This window comes from Eumetopias jubatus, unplaced genomic scaffold, assembly GCF_037043125.1.
Source record: "Eumetopias jubatus isolate StellerSeaLion01/CBP00866 unplaced genomic scaffold, mEumJub1_p1.0 scaffold_15, whole genome shotgun sequence".
Taxonomy (NCBI): domain Eukaryota; kingdom Metazoa; phylum Chordata; class Mammalia; order Carnivora; family Otariidae; genus Eumetopias; species Eumetopias jubatus.
Window position 1 is genome coordinate 89987659 of NW_028274821.1, and position 23800 is coordinate 90011458.

General features: G+C 57.6%; 1 protein-coding gene across 2 annotated transcripts; it reads right to left on the reverse strand.

The window, feature by feature from the left end:
- Positions 1–3797: 3797 nt before the first annotated feature.
- Positions 3798–19330, reverse strand: FAM78A (family with sequence similarity 78 member A). Of its 2 annotated transcripts, XR_003607188.2 has the most exons (3): positions 18463–19330; positions 5933–7023; positions 3798–5807 (listed from the first exon to the last, which is right to left on the reverse strand). XR_003607188.2 is itself a non-coding variant. In XM_028090470.2 (2 exons), the coding sequence occupies exons 1-2, from the start codon at positions 18783–18785 to the stop codon at positions 6495–6497; spliced, it is 852 nt and encodes a 283-aa protein (XP_027946271.1). In that variant the 5' UTR covers positions 18786–19330; the 3' UTR covers positions 3798–6494. The 2 variants fall into 2 exon arrangements, 1 of the variants encoding a protein (XP_027946271.1); XM_028090470.2 differs by having other exon boundaries at positions 3798–7023.
- Between the last annotated feature and the right edge of the window lie 4470 nt (positions 19331–23800).

Sequence of the window (23800 nt, forward strand, 5' to 3'; positions counted from 1 at the left end):
ACAGCTAACACCCGTGGCCCTGGGCTAAGGGCCATGCTTGCCAATCCCAAGTCCTCCTTCCCTGAGAGAACACCATAGCCCCATCTTGCAGATGAGGAAACTGATTCTCAGGGGCTTACCAGCATTAATAGGTCAAATTTCCCTCATACCTACTGTGTGCCCAGAAGCCAGCCATCCTCCTGGTCCCCCCTTCTGACCCTCCAGTCGGCCCCCTGCAGACTCATCGTCACAGACCACTTTCTCCTGGGGATGGTAAGCTCCAAGCCGCTGCTTTTCCAGCACCTGGCAAAGGCCTCACACACAGGAGATGGTCAGAAGTACATCTGTTGAAAAGGAGGTGCCAATGCACGCCACGACACAGGGGAACCCTGAAAACGCCATGCTGAGGGGAAGGAGCCAGGCACAGGCGAGCACGTGTGGTGTGACTCTATTCACACGAAATGTCCCAAGTAGGGACATGGATGGAGACAGAAGGGAGATCGGCGGTGGCTTGGGGCTGGGGCGTTGGGGACGATGATACCTAACAGGTACAGGATTTCCCTTTTGAACATTCCAAAGTTGGGGTACTGGCTGCAAACTCTGTGTATACAAGAAACGCCAATGGATGGTACACTTTAAATGGGTGAGCTGTTTGACATGTGAACTCTAACTCGATAAGCCGTGGAAACAACACTGAAACCCTCTTGTCTGGCTGGCTGGCTGGCACCCAGTATGCATTGGGTGAGAGTCTAAGGATCCCGAATAATCAAGGCCTGTGGTCTGGGTGTTGCCATTTTGAAGGAAGGGTGTCTCTGGTCTCCTGTGGAAGCCTCAGTCTGGTATGGTCATCCTCAGGCAGCCCCTTGGGCAGGGTTCACAGCTGCCGCACATTGCTGGGCCCTGACAGGAGGGCGAGCTAGGTGTGCGTGTCCCAGCTTGCCAATCAGGAAACTCAGGCATGTGAGGTCAGGCAACCAGCCGACCTCCCTCACCGACCTCATTCACCAAGACAAGTGGCAGCCAAGAATAGCGCAGGGTTTCTAACTGTGTCTCACTTGCCGTAAACACCCAGCGCCGCCGCCTATCATCTGTCTGATTAAAAAAGGGACCATAAACGATGAAGCAGGGCAGTGGCCCTTAAAGCTATATTGGGCTCAGGCCGGTAGAGGAATGAATCCGTCCCGCCTTCCAGTCCACACAGAGCAGTGGGGAAGGACCTGCCTGGACCCCTGTCAGCAGCACGGGTTGGCCTCTCTGGACCCGAGTGCAGAGACGCAGCTCATTTGCTCAGATGTGTTTTCTTGCATTTAATACTTTTCATCTTCCTGGGTCAGCGGGCCTGTGATGAGTCACGTTCAGCCCCACGCCAGGGGCCTTCTGCGCGGCAGTCCGCAGAAGAGCAGGGATGGGCAGTCTGGTAGAACTGGAGTGTGGAGAGGCCGGGGGTGGTGTAGCCAAATGAGCAGTGACCCAGCAAGGTCACCACACGGCTGTTTGAAACCCTCCCAGTTCTGCAACTTCCCAGCAGAGTGACCTCCAGCCGGTCCTGCAGCCCCTTCTGAGGGCCAGTTTCCTCAACTCTGAAAGTTCCCCTTCTACACTCGTATGTGCTCGGCGGTGGCAGGAAGGGCCCTCCAGCACCAGAGCATGCGCTCTGCATGTGTGTTGTTGTGGGGCTGAGTGGTGGGCTAAGGATTTGGGGTGGGTCTGTTTGGATGGTGTGTGTGCACAGTAACCTGTTGCTACCTCCAATATCTGCCCTAATCCAATGCCCAGACCCCAGCCAGGTGCGAAACAGTGTCTGTGGGGACAGCCGGGCACGACAGATGATGACCAAGAGAGAAATCAAGCCGGAGGTGAGATAGCACATGTGGGCCGATAGAAATGTCCCCTGGGGTCTGAGAGTGCCTCCAGCCATGGCCTTTCTGTGGTTCCCTCTGAGCTGTCCCGCTCTTGGCCCAACAACAAGTGGGGTTTCCTCTGTGGGCTCAAGACCTCACCGACAGGGAGCCCGAGTCCAGAGGTTGGCCTCTCTCCAGAGGTGACAGTCAGTCTGTGTGTGGAGTCACAGCGCTCCTGCTTCTCTCCGGCATTGTGGGGCAGGCGGGCCTGGCCCGGCCCTGACAGCTGGCTCTCCCAGGCCCTGCTCCAGCAGGGGACCTTGCGACAGCTGGCTCGAGTCTGGTGTCTGTGTCTCATCCCAGTCTGGGACTTCTAAATTTAACCTGCTATCAGCTTGAGAGGCAGGAGGGCTTCCACTGTGACTAAATGCCACTTGGAACCCTCTTCATTCATGGCCACCCTCCTGGCGCATTCCCCTCTGGAACGTTCCCCACCCCCCAGTGCGTGCCACCATCTGCGCGTCGTTAGCCACGTCGGCCGGAAGGCCCAAATGGCTGAGCAACCCTGGCTTTGTCCCGCCTCTGGCTAGACCGGCACCCCTGTTGTCCACACGTGCACGTGTGCACACACACACACACGCACGCAGGCACGCACACACACCCCATGCTCTCTCATAGGCAGAGCTTGGGAGCCGACACCACAACCAAAAGCCAAACCACCACAGTGAACTGTACCACCCATAAGCCATCTGGGTGGAGGGCGGCCAGCAGAGCCTGTTATGCAATTTCCTGCTTTGGTGTCTCAGACCCAGGAGACAGGATGCAGAATGCCGTTGGGTTGTTGCAATGTGGAAAACCCAGAGAAGAAAACCAATTCCCGATGCCCACGGTGAACGGGGTCCCTTGTCCTCCGTGGCAACGCCAAGAGGCTGCTGGCACCCCTGGAGGATGAGCCCGTGGTCTGCAGCCAACCGGGCAGCCCTCCCACCAAAGGGAACAGGCTGGACTCACTGTGGGTATCAGAGGACTGATGGCTGCACAAAACCTTCCGGGGGCGGCGGGGGGGTCGGGGGAGCGGGGAGAAAGGCATTTCCTGCCCGGGAGCCCAGGATGGATGGAGCAAAGGCACAGGGCCTTCTTAACAGTCACTGATATTTATTGAGCACCAAACAATGCTCTGTAGCAATACGCCAGGATTGAGGGTATGCAGTGGTAAGGGTTTGGGCTCCAGGGCCAGGGTTCAAACTCTGATTGACTCTGCCTCTTCCCAGATGCATGGCCTTGAGCAGCTTCTCGACTTCTGCTGTCCTCTAGTTTCCTCATCTGTGAAATGGGGACCCTAAGAACACCCGGGTTGTTAACACCTGGAAACCAAGTAGACCAGCGTGTGTTCACCACGTCAGCTAGAAGGCAACGACTCGGAGAATCCCGACTTTCCATACAAGGTAAAGGGGGCTCAGAGGGGCTCAGTGTCTTAACCAAACTCATGCAAGTTGCCTTGACTCCACGGTCCACCTTCAGAGCCCACACCCACCTCCCATCCTTTCATAAGAAAGTTCTAATTAGAAGAAAGCATTTACAACGAGGGCCATGACTCCACGCCACCCCCTTTCGTCGGCAGCTGACTGAGGGCAGGGCACAGAGCCATGTTCTGGACTGACACCGTCCCGGCAGCCGTTTCTCCGTGTGAAGACAGGTTTGCAGGCCCGTGGGCATCTGAACACTAACTCCCCATCATGTGGGTTTCTACTGTTTGCCAAAAAACCAAGCTGCCCCCAGGTCCTGCCTCCACACAGGGCACCAGCCGGGGCACTCTGGGCGGGGACTTGAGGTCCCAGGGCTGCAGACAGCAGAGGATGTGTGAACAAAGTGGCCCACCTCCAAGTATGCTCACTCCCGTGGCCAGAACACCATCGACCCCGAAATGAACCACCACTTCAGAAAACACTTCAGAAACATCCAGATCCTAGCCAGGCCTACTTTAAAATTACATTTTATTTCTCTTTGTGAATATTTGTTGGTTCTTTTTTAAAAAGGTGAATTTTACATGTTCTTCAAGGGTCTTGTGCCTCCTGGTAAGTGCATTGGTTTGTTTTCACAGTACTCTCCACGACCACGAATGGTCCTTATTGCTGGAGGAGGGTGTCCACACCAGGGGAGGGGGACACCAGAGGGATTGGGGACCCAGGTGAGAAGCCTGGGGTCTGTGCTCCTGACAGGGAGGAGGCCCAGGGACCAGACCCAAGTGAAGCCCAGTGTCCTTGGCCGGACCTGTGGCCTCTCCAGGGTCTTCCCAGCCCCGTCTTCAGAAAGGCCAGGAGCGACAGAGAGAAAGGGGGGCCGGAGGGACAAGGTGAGTCAGGGAGCAAGGCGAGCTGGGGCCCAGACATGCGGCAGGCTGGGGGAGGCAGCCAGAGCAGGTTCGCTCCCTCCCAGTGGGCACAGCGCTGGTCCCTGGCGGGAGCTTGCTCACACTCAGCCGGTGCGTGTTTGGGGGACTCCGCCCCCAACAGCTCAGGACCACTCCATATTGTCCTCTCCTGCTCCCACCCCATCGCACAGTGAGCATCCCTTCGTGATGACCCAGCCCAGAACCCGAACTCCAGCTCCCTGACCCCTCGCCCAGGGCCATTCCTCTTTTTTTTTTTAGTGCAAGAAAGACCTGAGTGCAGAGAAGGGCCGCTCCGTTAGGAGGCCAGGTCCTGTCCACGGCAGCAGGACGCCGTCAGCCTGGACCCTCCCTGGCCCTTCCCCAGAGGTAGAGCTGGGACCCATCGTCCCCCTCACTCGAGGCTCTCTGGCCTCTCGGGGTGACAGGGTCTCCGTACACACCAAGGGGAACAGGCAGTTTCCAGGGGGAAGGTCCTGGGCCTGACAAAGGGGTTCCCCAAGCAGCACGCAAGTGTTGGTACCACAGGCATGTTCCGGTCCAGTTGTCCCAGGATAGCTGAAGGCCCGCTGTCAGGAGCGGGCCGTGGGTGACAGACAGGACATTAAGCACCCCTGGAGTAAGTACAAGAGCAAGGTGACCCACATCCTCCCACGCTGTCACTGGGACTTCTAACAAGTGGCTCATCTGCAGCAGAAATGAATTTTCTTTTCTGATGGTTTTCTGTGCTTGGGTATTATTAGTTTGAATGCAGGGCCAGGTGAAGTAGCTGTGGGGGTTGGCAAGCTTGAGAGGGGGGGCTTCCGTGGGGTGTCCCCCATAGCTCCTGCAAGCAGCCTTCAAGGCAGACATTACTAAGTAAAGCTTGGGGTCGCTCAGGACCATCCTTGGGCTCTGGAGGGCCCAGGACCTGAGGGACGGTGGCCCTCCAGACTGGCCACACTGTCCCGACCAGCCTCCAGAGCGGCCCCAATGCCTGTCAACCATGGCCCCATGTCACCCCCACCAGCCAGAGGCCCTGGTTTGCTTCCTGGAGGATAAGCAGCAGGGGGCATCTGCTGATGGCCTCCCCGGCCTCCCCAGATCCAGGACCACCTATCCTTGGGTGCCCCCCTGGCAGCTTGCCCCCACCTCCAACACTGGTGCCCAGAGCTGTCTGCAGCTTCTCCCAGAGCGCCTGGCACAGGGTAGGGGGGCATCTCCTGAGAAGGAGCCAGGAGGGAGGTTGCCTGCCTCTCTTACCTTGGAACTAAATCTGGCTCAAGGTGGCTGGCCCTCCAGGCTTTTGGGGCCAGTGTGGACAGAAAAGGAAAAAGACGCACAATAGTGAGATGTGCCTGTGGAGCCATCTGTGGCTGGGTGCTGAGGACTGAGATGGCAAGAATCTGAGAATCCCGGGGCTCAGCCCTCCCTCTCTCCTCCCAGATCCGCCCCAGGCAAGTTAAGGCTGCCAGAAGAGAGAGGAGAGAAGCGGCCCCAGCAGATCCACCCCGTGGGAGCGCATAGGTACCTTCTCCGCACGTATGGGGAAGAGGGGCTTCCACCGAGCCTGAGAGAAGGAGCTCTTTAGGTGGTCGGTCTGGTTTCTGGTTTCGTTTCTGCTGAAACGAAAGAATGAGCAGCTGGTTTTAGGTCTAAATCTGTCCCCTGCTCCTCTCTCAAGACCGCCAGGAGGAGGGCTCAGATGCCCCTCTCTCCTCCCTGGCCCTGCCCCCTCCCTCACCTCTAGCAGAAGATGAACAGTCCGGTAGAAAAGAGATCCTGCTTTCTTTGTCTGTTTTGGGCTTTTTCCTTTAAATTCAGCTTAAGGCAAAAGTTTGGCAAAGCGAGTCTACGTAAGGCCGCGTGAGGGAGGACGAGGGGAGCTGCCATGGGGGGCCGCCACTCACAAATCAGCAGCAGCTGCCAGTCAGGGTCATAACCAGCCCCGCCTCCTCCCGCCCAGAACCTCTTAAAGAGGTGTTTAAAAAAAAAAAAGAAGAAGAAGAACTGAAAAAGCAGTTGTTTCAGGGAGTCTTGCAAGTGAATGACTGGAATTGCCAGAAAAGGAGACCCAAGGTGAAGGGGGCATGGGGGGTTGGGTGTCCCGGCCGGGCCTCCCCCTCCCCGAAAGGAAGCAGGTGCCAAGAGGGCTGGCGGAGGCCATCCCGGGGCATTTGCACAGTGAGATCCGCCCGTTCGAGAAGGTAGAGTGGTTGTATTTTGCTGAATGACTGAAGAGTCCGTGTGGGTGTTGTTGGAGCAGTGTTATTATTTGAGTCTAGCCTAGCAGGGCACCCTGGCTGTTACCGGTGCTTGGGTGGGATCACCACCAGCGGCTGCCCGTACTTGGGCCGCCACATGAGGACCTGAGCGTCGTTGGCATTGGGCTTGACCAGGGCACTGGGTGGTATCGGCTCGTTCTTGCTCAGGATTTTGGGCTGGTCCTGGGCGATGGGCTCCCGCAGCCTGGCGCGCTGGCCCAGGGGCCGGTTGGGGTTCACCTCGATGCTGAGCTGCATCCGCCAGTGCAGCGTCTGCAAAATGATCATGTCATTGGTCGAGGTGTTGGTGGCCACCAGCCACGTGGTGAAGCTCTGGTCCCGGTAGATGTTGGTCAGCTTGGCCACGTTGCTCTCACTGACGGGCACGGCCCACGTGACACTGGGATAGAAGTTGTCGTTCATGCTGATGATGAACTTGGAGTCTCTCTTGGTGGGACCCACAATAGTGCACGTCTCTGTGGTGTTGCCATACCAGGGGTAGTTCACCCCGTCTGAGTCACTGATGGCCTCGATCTTGCCCTCCTGGAGGTCCGGGAGCTCCCAGCTGGACCTGAGGACAGGAAGGCCAGTTTACTCAATCAGCCACCCACGAGGCTGCATTCCACCCCCCCTCTGGGGGTGGGTAGGGGCAGACAATACACAGACATCCACCGTCCCATCTGGGCTCCCCCAGACGCAGCCCCCTTCAAAGCCACATCCTGTTCTCCTGCCTCATCTCAAATCAGTCATCACTACTGTTAGTATAGTAATAGCTCTCGGACAGAAGAGGACACCAGCCTGTCTCCCATGTGGCTGGGGGCACAGCGGCAGCCAGGGAGCCCCCGCCTCCTTGGACACTCATCAACAATCATGTCCATCCCACCAGACAGATAAAGACAGTGAAGCCGGGGCCAGGGGAGCTTTTCCAGGCAGCCTGAGTTCATCCAGTGCTGTTTCCACCTGAGCACCTGTAATACCAAAGCTCAGGACGCTCTGCACCCAGAATTCTCACAACGGCGTAAGCCAGCAGTACCCTCCAGACTATAGTACCTTACAGGATGCACTCCTGTTCACAGCAGCATCATTCACAATGGCCAAAACATGGAAGAAACCCACGTGTCCATCGGCGGGAGAATCAAGAAACAAAATGCGGTCTGGCCACACAATGGGAATATTATTCAGCCTTAAAAAGGAAGGAAATGTTGCAATATACTACAACATGGATAAACCCTGAAGACATCATGCTGAGTAAAACAAGTCAGACACAAAAGGATAAATGCTATATGATTCCACGTATAGGAGGTCCCCAGTGTGGTCAAATTCATAGAAACAGAAAGTGGAGCAGTGATGGCTGGGGGAGGGGGAGATGGGGAGTCAGTGTTTCACGGGTGCAGAGTTCCGGGCAGAGAAGATGGAAAAGTTCTGGAAGCAGATGCACAACGATGTGGATGTACTTAATGCCACTGAACTCAAAAACGGTAAAAATGGTCAATTTCGTTAGGCGTATCTTATCACTATAAAAAGATGCACTCCTCTACCCAAATGCATCATTTGATGTCAGCAGTTAGCAAATCTGGGGACACTCTGGGAGGGATGACTAGGAATGCGACGTTGCTACTTTTCCTGTTTATTTCCTTTCTGTTCTGTGTTTATTCCATTGAAAAAGTCACAAATTAGGGTAACACCTGCCTACTAGGCCACCTCCTGCCTGGGGCCCTGTGCCCATCAAAGTCCCAGGGATCTGGAGCAACAGCTCAGACGACCTCCCATTTCTGAGGTCGCCACCAGTCCCCGAGAGCCACCGGGCCACAGCAGCCACGGGTGGGTGGTAGCAGGCATGAGCCTGCTGATCCGGCTCCCCTTGCAGGTGGGCACTGTGGGCCAGAGAAGGAGTTTAGGGTCCCTGTCCTGGATTTATTAGAAGCCCGTGCCTCTGCCCCATCTGTGCCCAGGCGCCCGGAAGGCACCCACTCTGTCCTCTCACAGTGGCTATACCCACTTGCAAAAGGTTTTTTTCCAAAGGCAGAAAATAGGGCACCTGCGCAGCTCAGTGAGTTAAGTGTCTGACTCTTGACCTCAGGTTAGGTCTTGATCTCAGGGTCATGTGTTCAAGCCCCAAGTTGGGCTCCCCGTGGAGCCTACTTAAAAATAATAATAATAATAATAATAATAATAATAATAATAATAATAATAATAATAGTAATAATAATAAAAAGGCAGAAAGTAAACTTGCAAAAGGAACTTTGCTCTTCCATGGCCCCCCCTTCACTGCCTAAGAGCGGCTTGTTTTAAGGTAATGGAACTCAGCACCAGAATGGCCCCTCTCTCCCAGCTTCAGGTTTGCTTCCCTCCCCCAGCCCCCAAATGCCTGAGCCTTGGCTCAGTCACAGACAGGTGACGGTCCCCATGAGCTGGCAGACAGCCGTGTCTCATGTGGGATATTACTCAGAACCAGGTCCCAGGGCATCTGCCTTCAAATCATCACAGGCCAGCACAGGCTGCCTCTGCTCCCTGGGGTCCTAGGCCCTGCCCCTCCCCCTGGTCAAGGGGGTGGGAAGGAACTCGGGTAGGGGCACAACTTACAGGGGACACAGACCAGCCTGGATCCAGCCCCAGTCCAGCTACTGATTGAGTCACAAATCTCCAATCCTCTGTTTTCTCATCAGTTAACTGCGGATAATTCTACCCACCTCGCAAGGTTTTTGTGATGATTAAATTCGTTAATATAAATGGCAATACATGGAAGCTCCCGGAAACCATCTGAGGGAGGCATTTAGAGGTATGCCGGCCCTGGCTGACCTGAAGCTTTTTTGACCCCAGTTAACAGTTTTTGGACGATACATGCTCGGAAGGGAGTGGATTGCACAGTCACTGCCTCCTCTAAGATTCCCTGTTTGCTCTGGAATGACCTTGGACTTCAAGGCAGACTGTCAGTCCTTTGCTCCACGGCATGGAGGGGTGAGCTGGGACCCAAGCCCTGCACATACTGAAACTTCTCCTTTCTGCACGACAGGGATACTATAGGTAGGCTCTGGTACCCAGAGGCCACTGCAAGGGGTGAGCTAGCCTCCCAGGACTGCGCATGGACACAAGTGCTCGGCCAATGGGTCGGTTGGGAGTAGAGGCATTTTGTGCGTAAGTGCAGACGCGTCTGTGTCCACCTTCGCACATGCGAGCAGAAGACACTGGTCTCCCTTGTGTCTACCCCCTGGAGGTGTTCACTGGCTTCTGCTGGTCTTCAGGGCATGACCAGCTGAAGAACTTGTGGGACCCAGTGCAAAGCAAAAACTCAAGATCACCTGTTCAAAAATGAAGAATTTCAACATGGCAACAGCAGAGCACTGAACCATGTGAGAGGCCCTCCAGAGCGTGGGCCCAGTGCGACCCTGCCGTCTGCACACCCAGGAAACCGCCCTGCTGCCACGGGCCGCCTGTCACACTCCTGCCCTTTGCCCTTGTCCTCTTAAGTGTGAGAATCCAACGGACAGCAGGCCAGGCCAGGCTCGAAGCTGGACTTCAGAATGCTCTGGGATCCCCTCGCACCACGTCTGACTCGGACTCCTCAGCCTGCCTCACGCCCCTTTTCCTGCGGCAGTCCCCATCCGTCATCCACTCACCAAACATTTGCAGAGCACCCAACATCAGTGTTTGCAGAGCACCTGCACCCTCTGGGCACCTGGCACCATCCTTGACTCTCCTTTTCACCTCTAGATGCCCCCCTTCTCTTTGCCTTCACCCTGGCCAGCACCTCTGCCCAGGTCTCCCACCCTCTACTCCTGCCTCCTTCAATATTCCCCAGAAGCCCAAGTGATCTTTTAAAAACACAAATCTGTTACCACCATCCCTGCCTCCAACCCCGTTAAACCTGCCATGACTCCTCATGGCCCTTAAAGCCGATGCAATCGAAGCTAAGGACCCCTCACGCTGGGGTGCACACACGTACACACCCTCCCCAGGCTCCAGACCCACTAGTCACTCTCAGTTCCTCTAAGGGGCCATGCCCCTCCTCTTCCTGTGCCAGCCAGGGCTACTCATGCCTCAGCTCCGGATCCCCCCAGGGAAGCCCACCCTGACCCTACCCCACATCCGACGCCACTCCGTCCTCCTGCTGCTGCTTCCTGGCACATGCACATGGCTGATTAAATAATCATGGCATCGTTTGCTGATGATCTCTAGAGGGCAGGAGCCGGGCCTCCAGGATCTGTCCTGGTGCCGGGCCTGGCCTGGAATCAGGCAAAATGAGTGTTGGCGGCCTGGATCAGTGACAGTGGGCAGCCTGCCCAGTCTCTCCTTCAGGGCCTGGGCCCCATAAGGGGGTCTCCTTAATGAGGTTAGAGCGCCCCAAGCTGCTCCTGTTTGTGCGCTGTCTCACCTAGAGCCAGTGCCCCTGAAATAGCCCCTCCCAGCACATGGCGACCCCGCGACGACACCAGTAACAGCAGTCGTTCCCCAAGCACATCGGGTGCGCCGGGTACCCCGTGTATACACGTCCGCGCAGTGCTTCTCCTCAACTACCCTGGGGCCAAGACTGGGGGCACGTTTGATGGCAGAGGCGTGGAGACAGGAGAGGCCTAGCTCAAGGTGACTCAACCACAAGGCCACCGGGCCAGGACCCACAGCTGCCAACAGACCCTCACTCAACACGTGCACATACAGGCATACACACGTATGCAGGCATATACGCACACGCGTACACACACACAGGCTTGCCCAACACATGCACACACGCACATGGGCATTCACACACAAGCTCTGAGCACCATGACTGACCGAGAATGTAAGTCCGCAGGGGTTAGAGAAAGGCCTTCCCTGGGGCCTCCTGTGTGGCTCAGTCAGTTAAGCATCTGACCCTTGGTTTCAGCTCAGGTCATGATCTCAGGGTCCTGGGATCAAGCCCCGTGTCAGGCTCTGCGCTCAGCAGGGAGTCTGCTTGGGATTCTCTCTACCTCTGCCCTTGCTCCCCTCCACCCCTCATGCATGCGTTTTCTCTCTCTCTCTCAGATAAATAAATCTTTAAAAAAAGGAAGGAAGGAAGGAAGGAAGGAAGGAAGGAAAAGAAAAGCCTTCCCTTGAGACCGAGGAGGGGTGGAGGCTGTGCTGAGGGGCAACCATGGGGGCTGGGAAGCATCACCCAGGACTGGCCCAGGGCCAAGCCCTCTCAGTGGAAGGTGAACGAACCCCGGGATGCCCAGGGCAGCACCTTGGGAGGGAAGGTGGCACCTGCTCCTTGTGTGACCTTGGAAGACCGAAGCCCAACCCTCCCCGTGGCTCTAGGAAGAGCCCCAGTCCGTGCTGGGCAGGGGCAGTGAGCCCAGGCCTGGCTTCTCTCCCCAGCATGGACGGCCCCTTGCACCCCTGGGGCTCCCTGCCTCTCCCAGGGCTCTGATTGCATTTTGAGTTCTGGACCCCAGAGCCGGACTGGCTCAGCCCACCGAGCCTCAGAGCAGAGCTTCCAAGCTTTACATCTCTGTTCATTTCGATCCTGTCTACGTATCTCCTGTATTATTATTCACCTAAATTATTTTCTTAAAATCAATCATTTTTTATTTTTTTATTTTTTTTAAAGACTTCATTTATTTTTTGACAGAGAGGGAGAGACAGCGAGAGAGGGAACACAAGCAGGGGGAGTGGGAGACGGAGAAGCAGGCTTCCCGCTGAGCAGGGAGCCCGAGGCGGGGCTCGATCCCAGGACCCCGGGACCATGACCTGAGCTGAAGGCAGACGTTTAACGACTGAGCCACCCAGGCGCCCCAAATCAATCGTTTTTTAAAAACTACATTCAGTTTTTCCCAAGAAACACACTGAAATAACATGTTGGGTAGGCTAGATATATTTTTTCCCCGACATACATTAAAATAAATATGCTGCTTAAAATTCAAATTATACTTAGGCTTAACCAAGATCACTTAAATATTATTTCACATCCCACAACTGATGCCCGTCGGATGCTCTGAGTAACTCGCTTACAGACAAGGATTTGAGGCTTGAGGACAAAGAGGGCCACCCAAACCAAGGCTTTTCTGCCCATGCTGGTCTCGGGGCCTCAGATGGGTCACATGGGCACTTAGGTCTTATCTTCCCCCACCCCCAGTTTTACACATTTCATGGTTTGCACAATTTGCAAAGAGTTTAAATCAGTAAAAGTTTGCAACCAGGAGCCCAGTTTCCCAACTTCTGCCCCGTGAGGCCGCCCACAGGGCTGGCCCTTCCCACCAGGTGCCTGCTCTCCGAGGGAGGGTCTGGGGGTGTCCCCTCTCCCTGCCTGCTCCCAGGGCTTCCCCCAAACAAAAACCCCACTCCTTCCGGGGCCCAGCCTCTTTCTTTGTCCAGGCCACAGTCCCGGGTCCCCCGGAAAGAACCAACAACAGTGCCTGTCTAATTTGAGTTTTTAGTTATAAAAGCTCTGCTTTATAAAAGCTGTGCTTTACTTTTTTTTTTTTAAGATTTTATTTATTTGAGAGTGAGCGTGCACAAGCAGGGGGAGCAGCAGGGGGAGAGGGAGAGGGAGAAGCAGGCTTCCCACTGAGCAGGGAGCCTGACACGGGGCTCAATCCCAGGACCCCGAGATCATGACCTGAGCCAGAGGAAGACGCTTAACGACTGAGCCACCCAGGTGCCCCAAAAGCGGTGCTTTTCTTAAAAAAAAAAAAAAGCTGTAGAGAAGAGTATAAAGTGAGAAACAAAAGCCGCATCTTCCATGCCTTCCCCCACCTCGCTGAGGTTACTCACCACATTACACTTTGGTAAACATCCTTCTAGACCTTTCTCTGCACAGACACGCAGTACATGTTCCCACTGACAGTGTTTTCTTTTTAACAAAACTGGGTTCCTACCCTACATATTTTACAACTTCGTAACAAAATGCAACACGAGGATCATTCTCTCCCGAGGCTGCACCTCTGGCTCTGCCTCGTCGGTAGTGGCGGCATCTCCCGCACCGTACACAGACCGTAATTCCCCGCCCCACTGATGGGCGCTCGAGCTGTTCCCGGCGCTTTGCAGTTACGAACAGTGCTGGAGTTTCCAACCTCATACCTACATCCTTATACCCTGGCTCTTCCGTTCATGCATTAGGCAATTCTTTTTCCTTTTTTTTTTGGTCAGGAGATTTTTTTTTGTCCGCCTACTGTATGTCAGGCACCGGGCCAGGTGCTCCAAGTCTCTGTAAGACAAACTCCACAAGCAGAACAGCACTGAAGGGCAGGATTGTTTGAAATTGTCATAGATCCAGCCAAACTCACCTTCTAGAAGCTGCCTACATCATGCCCCCTCCAACCACGGGTGAGGCTGGCCACTTCCCCCCACCCCCACCCGGGGCATTAGTGATCAGTTTCATTTCTGCCCAGATCTGGTCAGCGAACAACAGAGGATCTCAGGATTCAATCTGTTATTTCCCTGATCACTGCAGCGGTCATGTCCCTCCTTGCACGTCTCCGAGCACAGCCAGCTTTTGTTTGCGGCACTGGGCACTCAGAAGGTGAGGGCTGGAGTCGTCGCTTGGCTAGGGCCGGTCCATGGGGAGCTCTCTTTGGGCCGGGCACTCCCCCCCACCACTTCCTCCCACCCCAAAGCCTGGAAACAAGGACTTCCCTCTCCCACCCACGCCACCTTCGCCTCTGCCAGGGCCCAGCAGATGGGGGAGGACGCCTTCCGGTCCCAGAGAGGAAGCTTCGTCCTCGATTGTTCTGTGCAGGCCCTCACAGCAGGAAGAGGCCACATGGTCCCCCACCGGAGCAGAGCAAGCCCCCTTGGGCAAGGGGTCTCAGGTCTCAGAGGCGGCTTCCCCAGCATAAAATGAGGACCCCATGAGGTCCTGGGGACACAAGGGAGGAAGGGGAGCCGGGGCAGCTGGGCACATCCCTCCGCCTGAAGCCTCAGTCCCTCCACCCCTGCCTGGCCCCTGCCCACCAGCCTCCCACGGTCCTGACGGCAGGTGTCACCGCACTTCTGGCTGGAAAGACCCTTCCTTGCAGGTCTCCTCACTCACGGCTCTCACGCTGCAGGCGGGCCTGCGAAACCCAGCCCAGAAGAGAGCGCAGCACTACCACAGCAATCTTTCTGCTGACCCCACCAGGCATTGCAGGACTAACGATGAACTCGTAGTAGCGCTCTGCCATTGTCGGGGCCACGGATCAAGTGCGTGGAATGCACCGGGCACTGTGCTGAGCTCTTATCGTGCCTCATCTCGTTTAATCCTCACAACCACCCAGGAAAAGAAAGGACCGTTCTCCCCATGTCATAGATGGGAACAGAGAGGCTCGGAAGGGTTAAGAGACCGGCCCCAAGTTCGCAGCTCCAGTGCAGGGCAGGAGTTGGGATCCACACCTGGCTGGACTAGGGCGTGGGGAGTTGCACCGTCCACCCACAGAGACCCTCTCTCTTAAGCTCTTCTCTCCCCTTCACCCCCAACTAGCCCTGGCCTTGGCCTCAGCCATGCCCCTGCCTCCCTGGGGGCCCCAGAGGAGGGCAAGCTAGGAACAACATGAAGCGTCTCCCACACAGGCTAGAAATTGTGACTTGTCACTTCGAAGGCTATGCCAGCTGACAGGTGGCGGTTGAGGAATCGTGGAGGATGGGGTTGTGGAGGCAGGTGTCTCCAACAGTTTGGAGGGGGGGTGGCTTTTAAAGCAATGTGGGTTGGTCGAAAACCATATAGAATCCTGTGAAGCTGGCACGGAGAGACTCACCATTTTGCAGCTCTCCTCTGGAGGAGTCAGGGTATTACTGAGGTGGCGTGCACGATGGTTCCGTTTCAAACAGTTCAAACCAGGATGTCATGCTAGAAAGTTCTCCTGGATTAGAGATTAATTTTAAGCAGGGATAATGTGCAGGGGTATTATGGGTTTCGGTTAAGTGTTTGGAATTAATATTTTGAATACAAGCCCGTTTGTAAAGGAGAGAAGCCCTAACCTTAACCCCTGCCACCTAGCTGCCCTCTGCCCGGGCCACGAAGGCCCAGGGCGTGGGTTTCATTTTAATTATTCTAATTGTGAGGGTCTCGTCCAGTGGTTCTCAGTCAGGGGCTATTCTGCACCCCTCCCGGGGACATCAGGCCATGTCTGGAGACAGTTTGGTGGTCCAGGCAGGGGCGGAATGCTCCTGGCACCAAGTGGGCAGAGTCTAGGGATGCTGCTCCCCCATCCCAAGGTGCACGGGACAGGGGCAGCTGTGTCCTGCCCCGTGGTCTCTGCTCAGTCCCACCTGAAAGCCCCTCGCTTTCTGTCATGTCGCGGGGCTCAAAAAAACGAAAAGCATCGTTTGGCTTTGAGAGGATTGCACCTAAAATGCTTCCATTTACACTCAAGAAGGAGTAGACATCCGGCTTTCTCCAAACGAGCCCTTCGCATTCCCAGAGGGCGCCGGTCGAATACGGAGCTCTGCCCACGGCTCAGAGGAGCCACACTCTCTGATAATTCCACTTTTTAATACGATTTCGCCGATGAGTACTAAGTGGAGCTGCTTCCAACTCAGCGGCGCAGCCACAGGGTGGTCACCTAGAACTGTCCCCTCACTGGGCCCTCAAAGGCGCCTGCAGGGACTTCTTTCCCTATGCCCCCAGACAGCTGACACATGGCACCAGGTGACCGGCCAGGGCCCCAGAGCCAGGGTGGTCGGCTGTTCTGCCCCCGTGCTGAGCCCAGGAGGGGTTGCTACACACGGCCCACCCCCCTGCCAGGGAGCCTCAGGCTCTGCCCTCCGCCTGGGGCTGCTCCTGCCCCAGCTGGGGGCCCCAGGAAGAATGGGTGCAGGGGACACAGGGCCCCCCCATGCTGTAAGAGGTGCCCCAGGGTGGGGGAGGAAACAAAGGGAAGCAAATGGAGAGCAAAGAAAATGGCCTTCAACCTCTGAAAACGCAAATCATCTGTGACTTGCACTATTTTTAAATTTTTTAAAAGGCAGGGAGTGGGCGCTGTGTAAAAGACGGAGACCCGTGCTCTGGAGAAACTTCGGGACCAGGAGAAGTTTGCATGTATCCGAATTCTGCAGTCTCGGCCGCGGTTCTCAGGTCCTCACAGACACCAGGGCTCAAGCCCCTGGCTGAGAGACGGATGGTCACAGTAAACAACGTCAAAGACAACAACCCTGGGCTTGGCGCAGTGCCAACCGCTTGACAAATGTCACCTCCCATAATTCTCGCAGTAAGCCAGGAGGCAAGGGCTGTGACTGGCCCTGTCTGCAGACAAGGAAACCGAGGGCCAGAGTGCCTAAGGTCACACCCTGGAAAGTGGCAGAGCCTGGACTCAGGCCCAGGTCCGCTCGACTGCAACCTAGGTGTGCACCGGATGCCTCTAACCAGGAAGCAAGGACTGGCGCTGAAAGGGAAAGTCATCTCGGGTCTCCGGCCTCAGGTCTGCCTCCAGCCATAGTGCCTGAAAGGACACAGAGCCACCACAGGGAGGCTTCCAGCCCCCGGGCACAGACCGGGAAGCAGAGGCCCCAGCCGGGCCTGCCTCTCCCCACAGCACACCACTGTGTCTGTCTCAACTCAGCGCCCCTGGTTCTCCCCCACTTCCTTCCTCCAGGCACTCCTATCTTTCCACATTCTGCGAGACCCTCTGCCTTTCCCTCCGCTTCCAGGGAAGAAGACAGGCTTCACCTAAAACCCCTAGAAAAACCTTTGTGTCTTGTCAGTTATCCTGGATCCTTTACAAAGTCCCAAAAGGCTTCCGGCTTAAGGCTTCCTAGGACAGTCCACACCGAATAACTAAGAATCATGTTTTCCTTCTTGCCATGGAAAGTTGCCCCCACCTGGGTTAACAGCCACTTTTGAGAATCAAAAGCCTTTGGGTATAGACATCAGGTTGACAGAGGGACAGGCCACCCACGCACCTCCGTGGGGTGATCCTGGTTACACCCCCCTTTTACGCTTTACCACCTTCCTCTTGTTTCCCTTACAACTTCAGAGGCGCCCCTGGAACCGTTAAGTGGAGAAGCGACAAGATCCAGGGTCCTGCCACCCTCCACCCCCTCCTCAGCCCCTCTCATTTCGGGGGCGGGGGCAGAATGTTCTGAAATCAGCGAAAAGGTCCAACTCCCAGGGAACCCCCTGTTCTGCTTCTCACTTGCAGAACCGGGAAGCAGGGTGCACAGGGTGGGAGGCTGCCCTCAGGGCCTGCCTAGCTCCCTCCGAGGGACCTCGTGCTCTGACCGAGCTCTTTTCGCTACCCTATCTGAGGGCGGCCCTGAAAGCAAAGTGGCTTTCCTTTCTATCACTACTCTTTCCAGACCAGGGATGACCATCTCTGGGGCCAGAGAACACAGCAGGAAAGAAGACACAGGTCCCCCGTGTCCTGCACCAAGATGTGCATTGTCCTGGGAACGTTCTGGAGACCAGGCTGGAAAGAAGAGGCCAGTGGGCTCCTCTCAGCTGTTAGGGCCCCTCTGGAACCTTCTGGACACTGACACTGGATGTCTCCATGCAGCGGCCTTCTGCCTTGGAGAGAGAAACACGCTACCCCGTGAAACAAACCAGGTCTCTAGAACTAGCCATCCTCTCTAACAAAACACCGTAGGAACAGCAAAGCATTCCCCCAGGTCCTCATGTGCCTCTGATAATGCCGCAGACACAAGTTCAAGCCCAGCACAAAGCACTGTACAAATAACCATGGAGGCAACCGAGGGCCCCATTCTCCTCCTGAGTATCGGCCACGGGTGCGTCCCAGGGAGGCCCGAGCCTGGGGGGGCCAAGCCTCAGCCTCTCTAATGGCCCCAGCACAGCACGCTTGTCAAATTTGCCAAAGAGGCACCTGGTGGAATGCGCCTCCACATTCTCGGCCTCTTGCAGGGAAGGACACAGGACCCCCAGGGGCCAGTGACAGAGGGAGGGAAGGTCCCAGAGCCATGACCCCAATCTGAATCAACAGGCAAACCCTTGAGGAGATCACCTGGCCAAGAAGAAGGACTCAGAGGCCACTTCCGTACCTGCCTAAAGCTTCCCCTCTGGCCCCCTAGCCCTCACGCTCCCCACCCTGAGCAGCCCCCCAACATTTGCGGGGTGGGCAGTACTCACATGCCCTGCTCCCCGTACTGGTTGTAGAACTCCATATGGCTGCACGCCTGAATCCAGCCGACAATCCAGGTCTCTTTCTTGGGGATGGGTGGCATGACCACCTGGGCCGAGGCACGGAAGTGGGGTGTCCGGTAGCGGAGCACCACGCTGGAGGACTCATCGATGCTGGTGGGGATGGGGTCGATAGAGGCTTTCACATCAATCACCGTGATACCTTCCCGGAAGACTCTGGCTTTGCCCCCGATGCTCTGAATACAGCCCATGGCACACAGGACCGCTCTGATCTCCAGGGAAGGCCAGCAGTCCCAGAGGAGACTGGGCATTGAAAGGATGGAGGCTGCCGGACCCAGTGCAGACAATCTCAAATCTCAAGACTGATATCCATAGGATAGAAAATTCACTGAGTACAGGGGGTTTGCATATCACTCTCTTGGGCCTGTTTATAAATAAGGATTTTGCTGCATTTCAAGAGCCCCGGGTTCTCTCTTCCTCTGCTAGCAGTGGACAAAAATCACCGATATTCTTTGGGTTAAAAAAAGGAAAGTTTGGAGGTTAATGGATAATCATGTTGTTCAGACATCCAGCCCTTCCGTGCCTCCCACGCGGGGAACGCAGCTCGGAGACGCTTCTGAAGTCCTAGGGCGAAGAAGGCGAAGGCCGGCAGACACATAAATGTGGAAGGCTCGTCCCCTGCGCGGTGCCGCCACCCTCACTGCAGAAGTCCGACTTCCTGCCCTTCTGCCTTCCGCACGCGTTCGCTCGGGGCACACGCACCGGCCGCTCGCCCAACGGGGCCCAATCAATGGAAGAGCAGTTTCTGTTCGACCGCGGAGGCCGGGGCGCCCTCGGGGGCGAGCGCCGACCCGCGGCTTCCAGGAGGCGAGCGCCGGCTCCGGCCGCCCGCGGGGTCCCGGAGGAGGGCGGCGCGGCGCGGGTCCCCGTCGGCGCCCACTCGCGGGCGCGGGCCGACGCCCCCACGCGGGCGCGCCGCGTCCCCCCGCTGCTGTCGCTGTCGCCGCCCGCCGCCCGCCGCCGCGCGGGGCTCCGGGGTTGCTCTCGGGCCGCCGCCTGGCTCGCCGCGGCCGCCGAGGACCTGGTGGGGGGGGTGGAAGGGACAGGGCGTCAAGGCCCGCCTCAAAGTTGAGCCGAACTTTGCTGCGGGGGGGCGCGCGAGGCGGCGACGCGTGTGCGCGGGGCGCGCGGGCTGCGGAGCTGACGGCGCAGCTCTGGGCGGTCTCCCCGGAGGCGGCGCCCCCCCCCAACCCGCCCGCCCCGTCAGTGGCGGCTGCACGACCGCGCGCACCAGCGAATAATCGCGGCCCGTGACATCTCCGCTGACACCCTCCCGACCCGGGGGTGGCGTGGGTTAGGGGGGCGACCGGCTGGCACTGCAGTGGGCCGCGTGGACTTGCCGGCCCTGGCACTGTCCCCACCGCCTCGCCGCCAGCGCCGGCGCCCCTTTCCCGGCCGGGCCCCTCCGGCCCCCTGGGGGCGCAGTGTCACCCCGCAGGCCGGTATGATCGGGCGTGCGCCCCTTCCCGGGCCGGGATCCCCTGACCCCGGAGGGAGCAGTGCCCCAGCCCCGCCGCGCCTGTCGCCTCTGTCCCCACCCTCACCAGCCCCGAGCGGCCCTGGGTCCCCCGCGCGTCGGGCGCGCTCGCTGCCGCCAGGGAACTTTGGCGCGCACGCCCCCACCCGGGCGCTGCCACCGACTCACCTGCCCCTCGGGCAGCTCCGCGTGCCCCGGCCGCCGCCCTCTCCGGACGCCCCTGACCCCCGCCGCGGGTACGTCCGCGGGGCGTCCCTCCCTCCCCCGGACAGTGTCCTTTGGCTCTACTGGGGTCCGGGGCGGCCGGGAGCGCCCCCGGCCCCCACCTCCTCCTAGCCCGGGACTGCCGGGGGGTGGCCGGGGGCGGAGGGGTGAGGCTCGGGGCTCTCTCGCCCCCACCCCGCGCGCCCGCTTTATTTTATGATCATTGTGAGCGTGCTGTCGCCGCTCAGCCCCGCCGCTGCGCCGCAGCCGCCTGGCGCGCCCGGCGCTGCCTCGCTCTGCTGCAGCATCGGAAAGGCAACCAGGTCAAACTTTGCAGAAACTCAGCCCCTGCGCCGGCCTGGCCCCGCGTCCGCCCGCAGCCGCCGGCCGGAGCGCAGCGCACGCAGGGACCGCCGCCCGCTCGCCAGCCCCGCGGGGATGCAGGTCCGCAGGCGGCGGCGGCGGCGGCGGCGGCGGCGGGCGCCGCCTCCTCCTCGCCGCCCGCCCTGCTCTCCACCCTCGCTCCGAGCACACAACCCGCCCTCCCCTTGCTAATCCTCTCCCCGGCTCCCCCCTCTCTCTCCCTCTGCAGCTTGTGGGGAGCTGAGCCTCTCCTTGCATAAACGACATTTCCTTTCGGGCTAGCCCCGGGAATTCTGGGTAGTGTAGTTCGCGGCTTTCTGTCTCGGGTCCAGGTGGGCTCCTCTGCCCTTTCAACTGGGCAGCCTCTCTGGGGAGGAGGGTTGCACGGTCCTGGTATTCCTGAGGCCATGGCTGGGTGGAAACAGTGCAGGGGTCTTGGGAGGTCCCAGGGCTGGGAAGCTTGGGGTGGGGGAGAGAAGTCTGGGGAAAGTGTTCCTGGGACTGAGCTTCTTGGCACCCTGACAGGTGGTCAGGCCTGTTGGGCCCCAACTGTGATAAGTGCTGCACAAGCTTCATCATTTTCATCTGCCATCAGCCACACCCTGTGGAGGGAGGTCTATTACGGGTACTTCACAGAGCAGGAATTCAAAGCTGGGAGACCCCAGAGACTTGCCTGAGGCCCCACCCTGGCAGGTGTCCCAGCTGATACTGGGACCCCAGAAGTCTGAGTGCCGAGGTTCAAGGAGGGTTTGACCCTGGACAGCCCTGTGAACCTCTCTCAGCTGCCTCAAGCCAATAGCCCCACCGCACCTTGCAATTTCCTCCCCCAGGGAAAGACCAGGTGGTTTGTGACATCAGAAAACCTGGCAGCCACATTAGAGCCGAGCTCTGCCCCTGCCCCAGCCCCATGACTCTGACTTCCAAAGGTACCCACAGCCCGCTGGGGAGCAGGTGGTCCGGCCACTCTCCAGCTAGAGCCTCTTGAGTGCCAGTGAGGGCAGAAGCTGGAGAGGGAGGGTTCCGGCCACTTGGAGGGATGACCAGCCAGGTCAAGGGGTCCGTCGCATGCCAACACCAGCTTAGGCCACAGGTACCTTATCTCTAGTCCTGCTGACTGAGACGAAGGGAGGGTGGCCCTCATGACCTATTTTCTGCTGCACAGTAGAAGCCCAGACAGCACATGTCTCCCAGGGACCCCGTGTAAATGTCCATTCCCACAAAGAAGACTTCCCTGGCCTCTTAACCCAAGGTGGCCTCTCCCTGCTGTCAAGTCATGGCTCCCCCAAAGCATTCTGCCCCTCTGGGTCTCACTATGGCCTTCAACACCTGCTTTGCCTTCGGATAATTATTATGCTATTCAGTTTCTATGTCGGTAAGATATTAACTTGTGGGGATGTCTGTCTCGTCTCCCAACCCCCATCACCCCCAGTGCCTGGAACAAAGCAGCCCCCACTGGCCAGGGTGTTCCCTGAAGTCACAGATGCCATCCTGGTGACAAGGACATGGGTGTTCCGTGAACATGTGCCAAACTGCACATTTTTCTCATTTGATGTGAAAAAGACAGAGGCCAGAGCCTTAACCTTGTCACTAAACAGCCAAAGCCCTAGAGATGATGCTGCCTGAGTGACCACTGACCCCAGGAGGTGGGCTATACAGACAGAGAGCCGGGGTTTGAGGGGCAGGAGATTTTCATAGTCTGGATGCCCAGCCAGACCTGGCCAAGTCCAAAGCCCACTCAGCTCCTTCCTACAGGGATGCTGCCCTTTACTAGCTGGGGCCGGTCCCTCTGAATGGGGTGGAACTGACCCCTAGTAAGCCCTGTCCCTAGGGAGTCCCACTGGAAGAGGTGCTCAGGTGCCCATAGGGTGAGGGCTCTTGCAAAACAGAAGCACCCTCCCCCTTAACCTCAGCCCCATAGACGCCGCCCCTTTCACATCAAGCCCCGTGCAGTACTTCGTCCTGGGCTAGTTGAAGGCTGGTTTTGTGGGCAGAGGGTTACGACAGAGTTTGTGGGCCTGTTCACCAGGCTCTGAGCTGAAGAGTGCTCCCTGCAGGCCAGCCCTGACCGAGAGAGGGTCTCCAGGGGCTGGGTTCTTGTACATGCCCTGTCCCAGCTCCTGCTGGGCCCTTCAAGGCTCTGGCTGCTTCCTCAGCTCCCCTTCGGCCCTCCTGCCTCCCGACTCGGTCTTCTTCCCGCTCAGCATTTTCTGGAGCTCTGTGGGTGTTGGGCACCGACCCATGGCTGCCTCAGCATCTGTGGAAGGCTCGGGGTGCATCCACACTTGTGTGAAAGGCTAGCATCTGCAGATCGGAGGAAGGGGACATCTGGTGGTAATGTGCCCAACACCATGGGGACACTCACAGTGCCCCCCGCCGACCTTTTCCCCTCCCCTAGACCTCAGTCTCCCTAGAGCCCTGGTAAAGTCGGTAAAGTCGCCAGTGAATGGGAAAGAGGGGGGACTGGATGCACAGCCCCGACGCCGGCCCGGAGATGGTGAACTCCCCAGTGTGGCAACTTGGGGACTCAAAGTATGGTCAATGGGAGGGCAAGGTCCCTCAATTCTGGGCACGTTTGGCCCAGAGAGGCCATGGAGAACCATCCATACAACAAATCCGAGATCAAAACTATGTGGCCTGGCCCAGCTGGGTTTTCACATGCAGCCCAAACAAGCTGAGAGTCCTCCGAGGTCTGCGGAAAGAGCTGGATGGATGCAGCTTCTCCTCACTGAGCATCACTATAAGCCATCCTACGTATCCTCTTCACGGCCCTCCACGATGAGCCCATGAGCCGGCTCCTGTCACCATGCCATTCTGTAGCTGAGACACCGAGGCCCGGGGAAGGCAGTGGTGCGGGTTGCACTCAGCAGCCCAGCTCTAAGACCCGGAGGCTGGTGATTCGAGGAAGCAGGCCCTCTCCCTCGTGTCCCTGTAATTGTCGGGGCCTCGCTTTCACGGCCATCGGAGGTGGTCTCCGGGCTCCATCTCTCTCATTGGCCAACCTGCATCTCAAGGCCAATGCCAGCCCTTCAAGAGCTCTTGGCCCCCAAGGGTGTTGTCATCATGGGCCTAGAAAGGCATTTCCCAGGAAATAAAAGCCCTTGTTCTGCAGATGGAAATGTTAATGCTGGAATTCTGTTGCCCTGGGAAACAGGGTTTTCTCCTTAACTGTTCGGGACCAGACTGGAAGCCAGTAGTAAGGCTGGGAATGCCCACCTGGGAAAG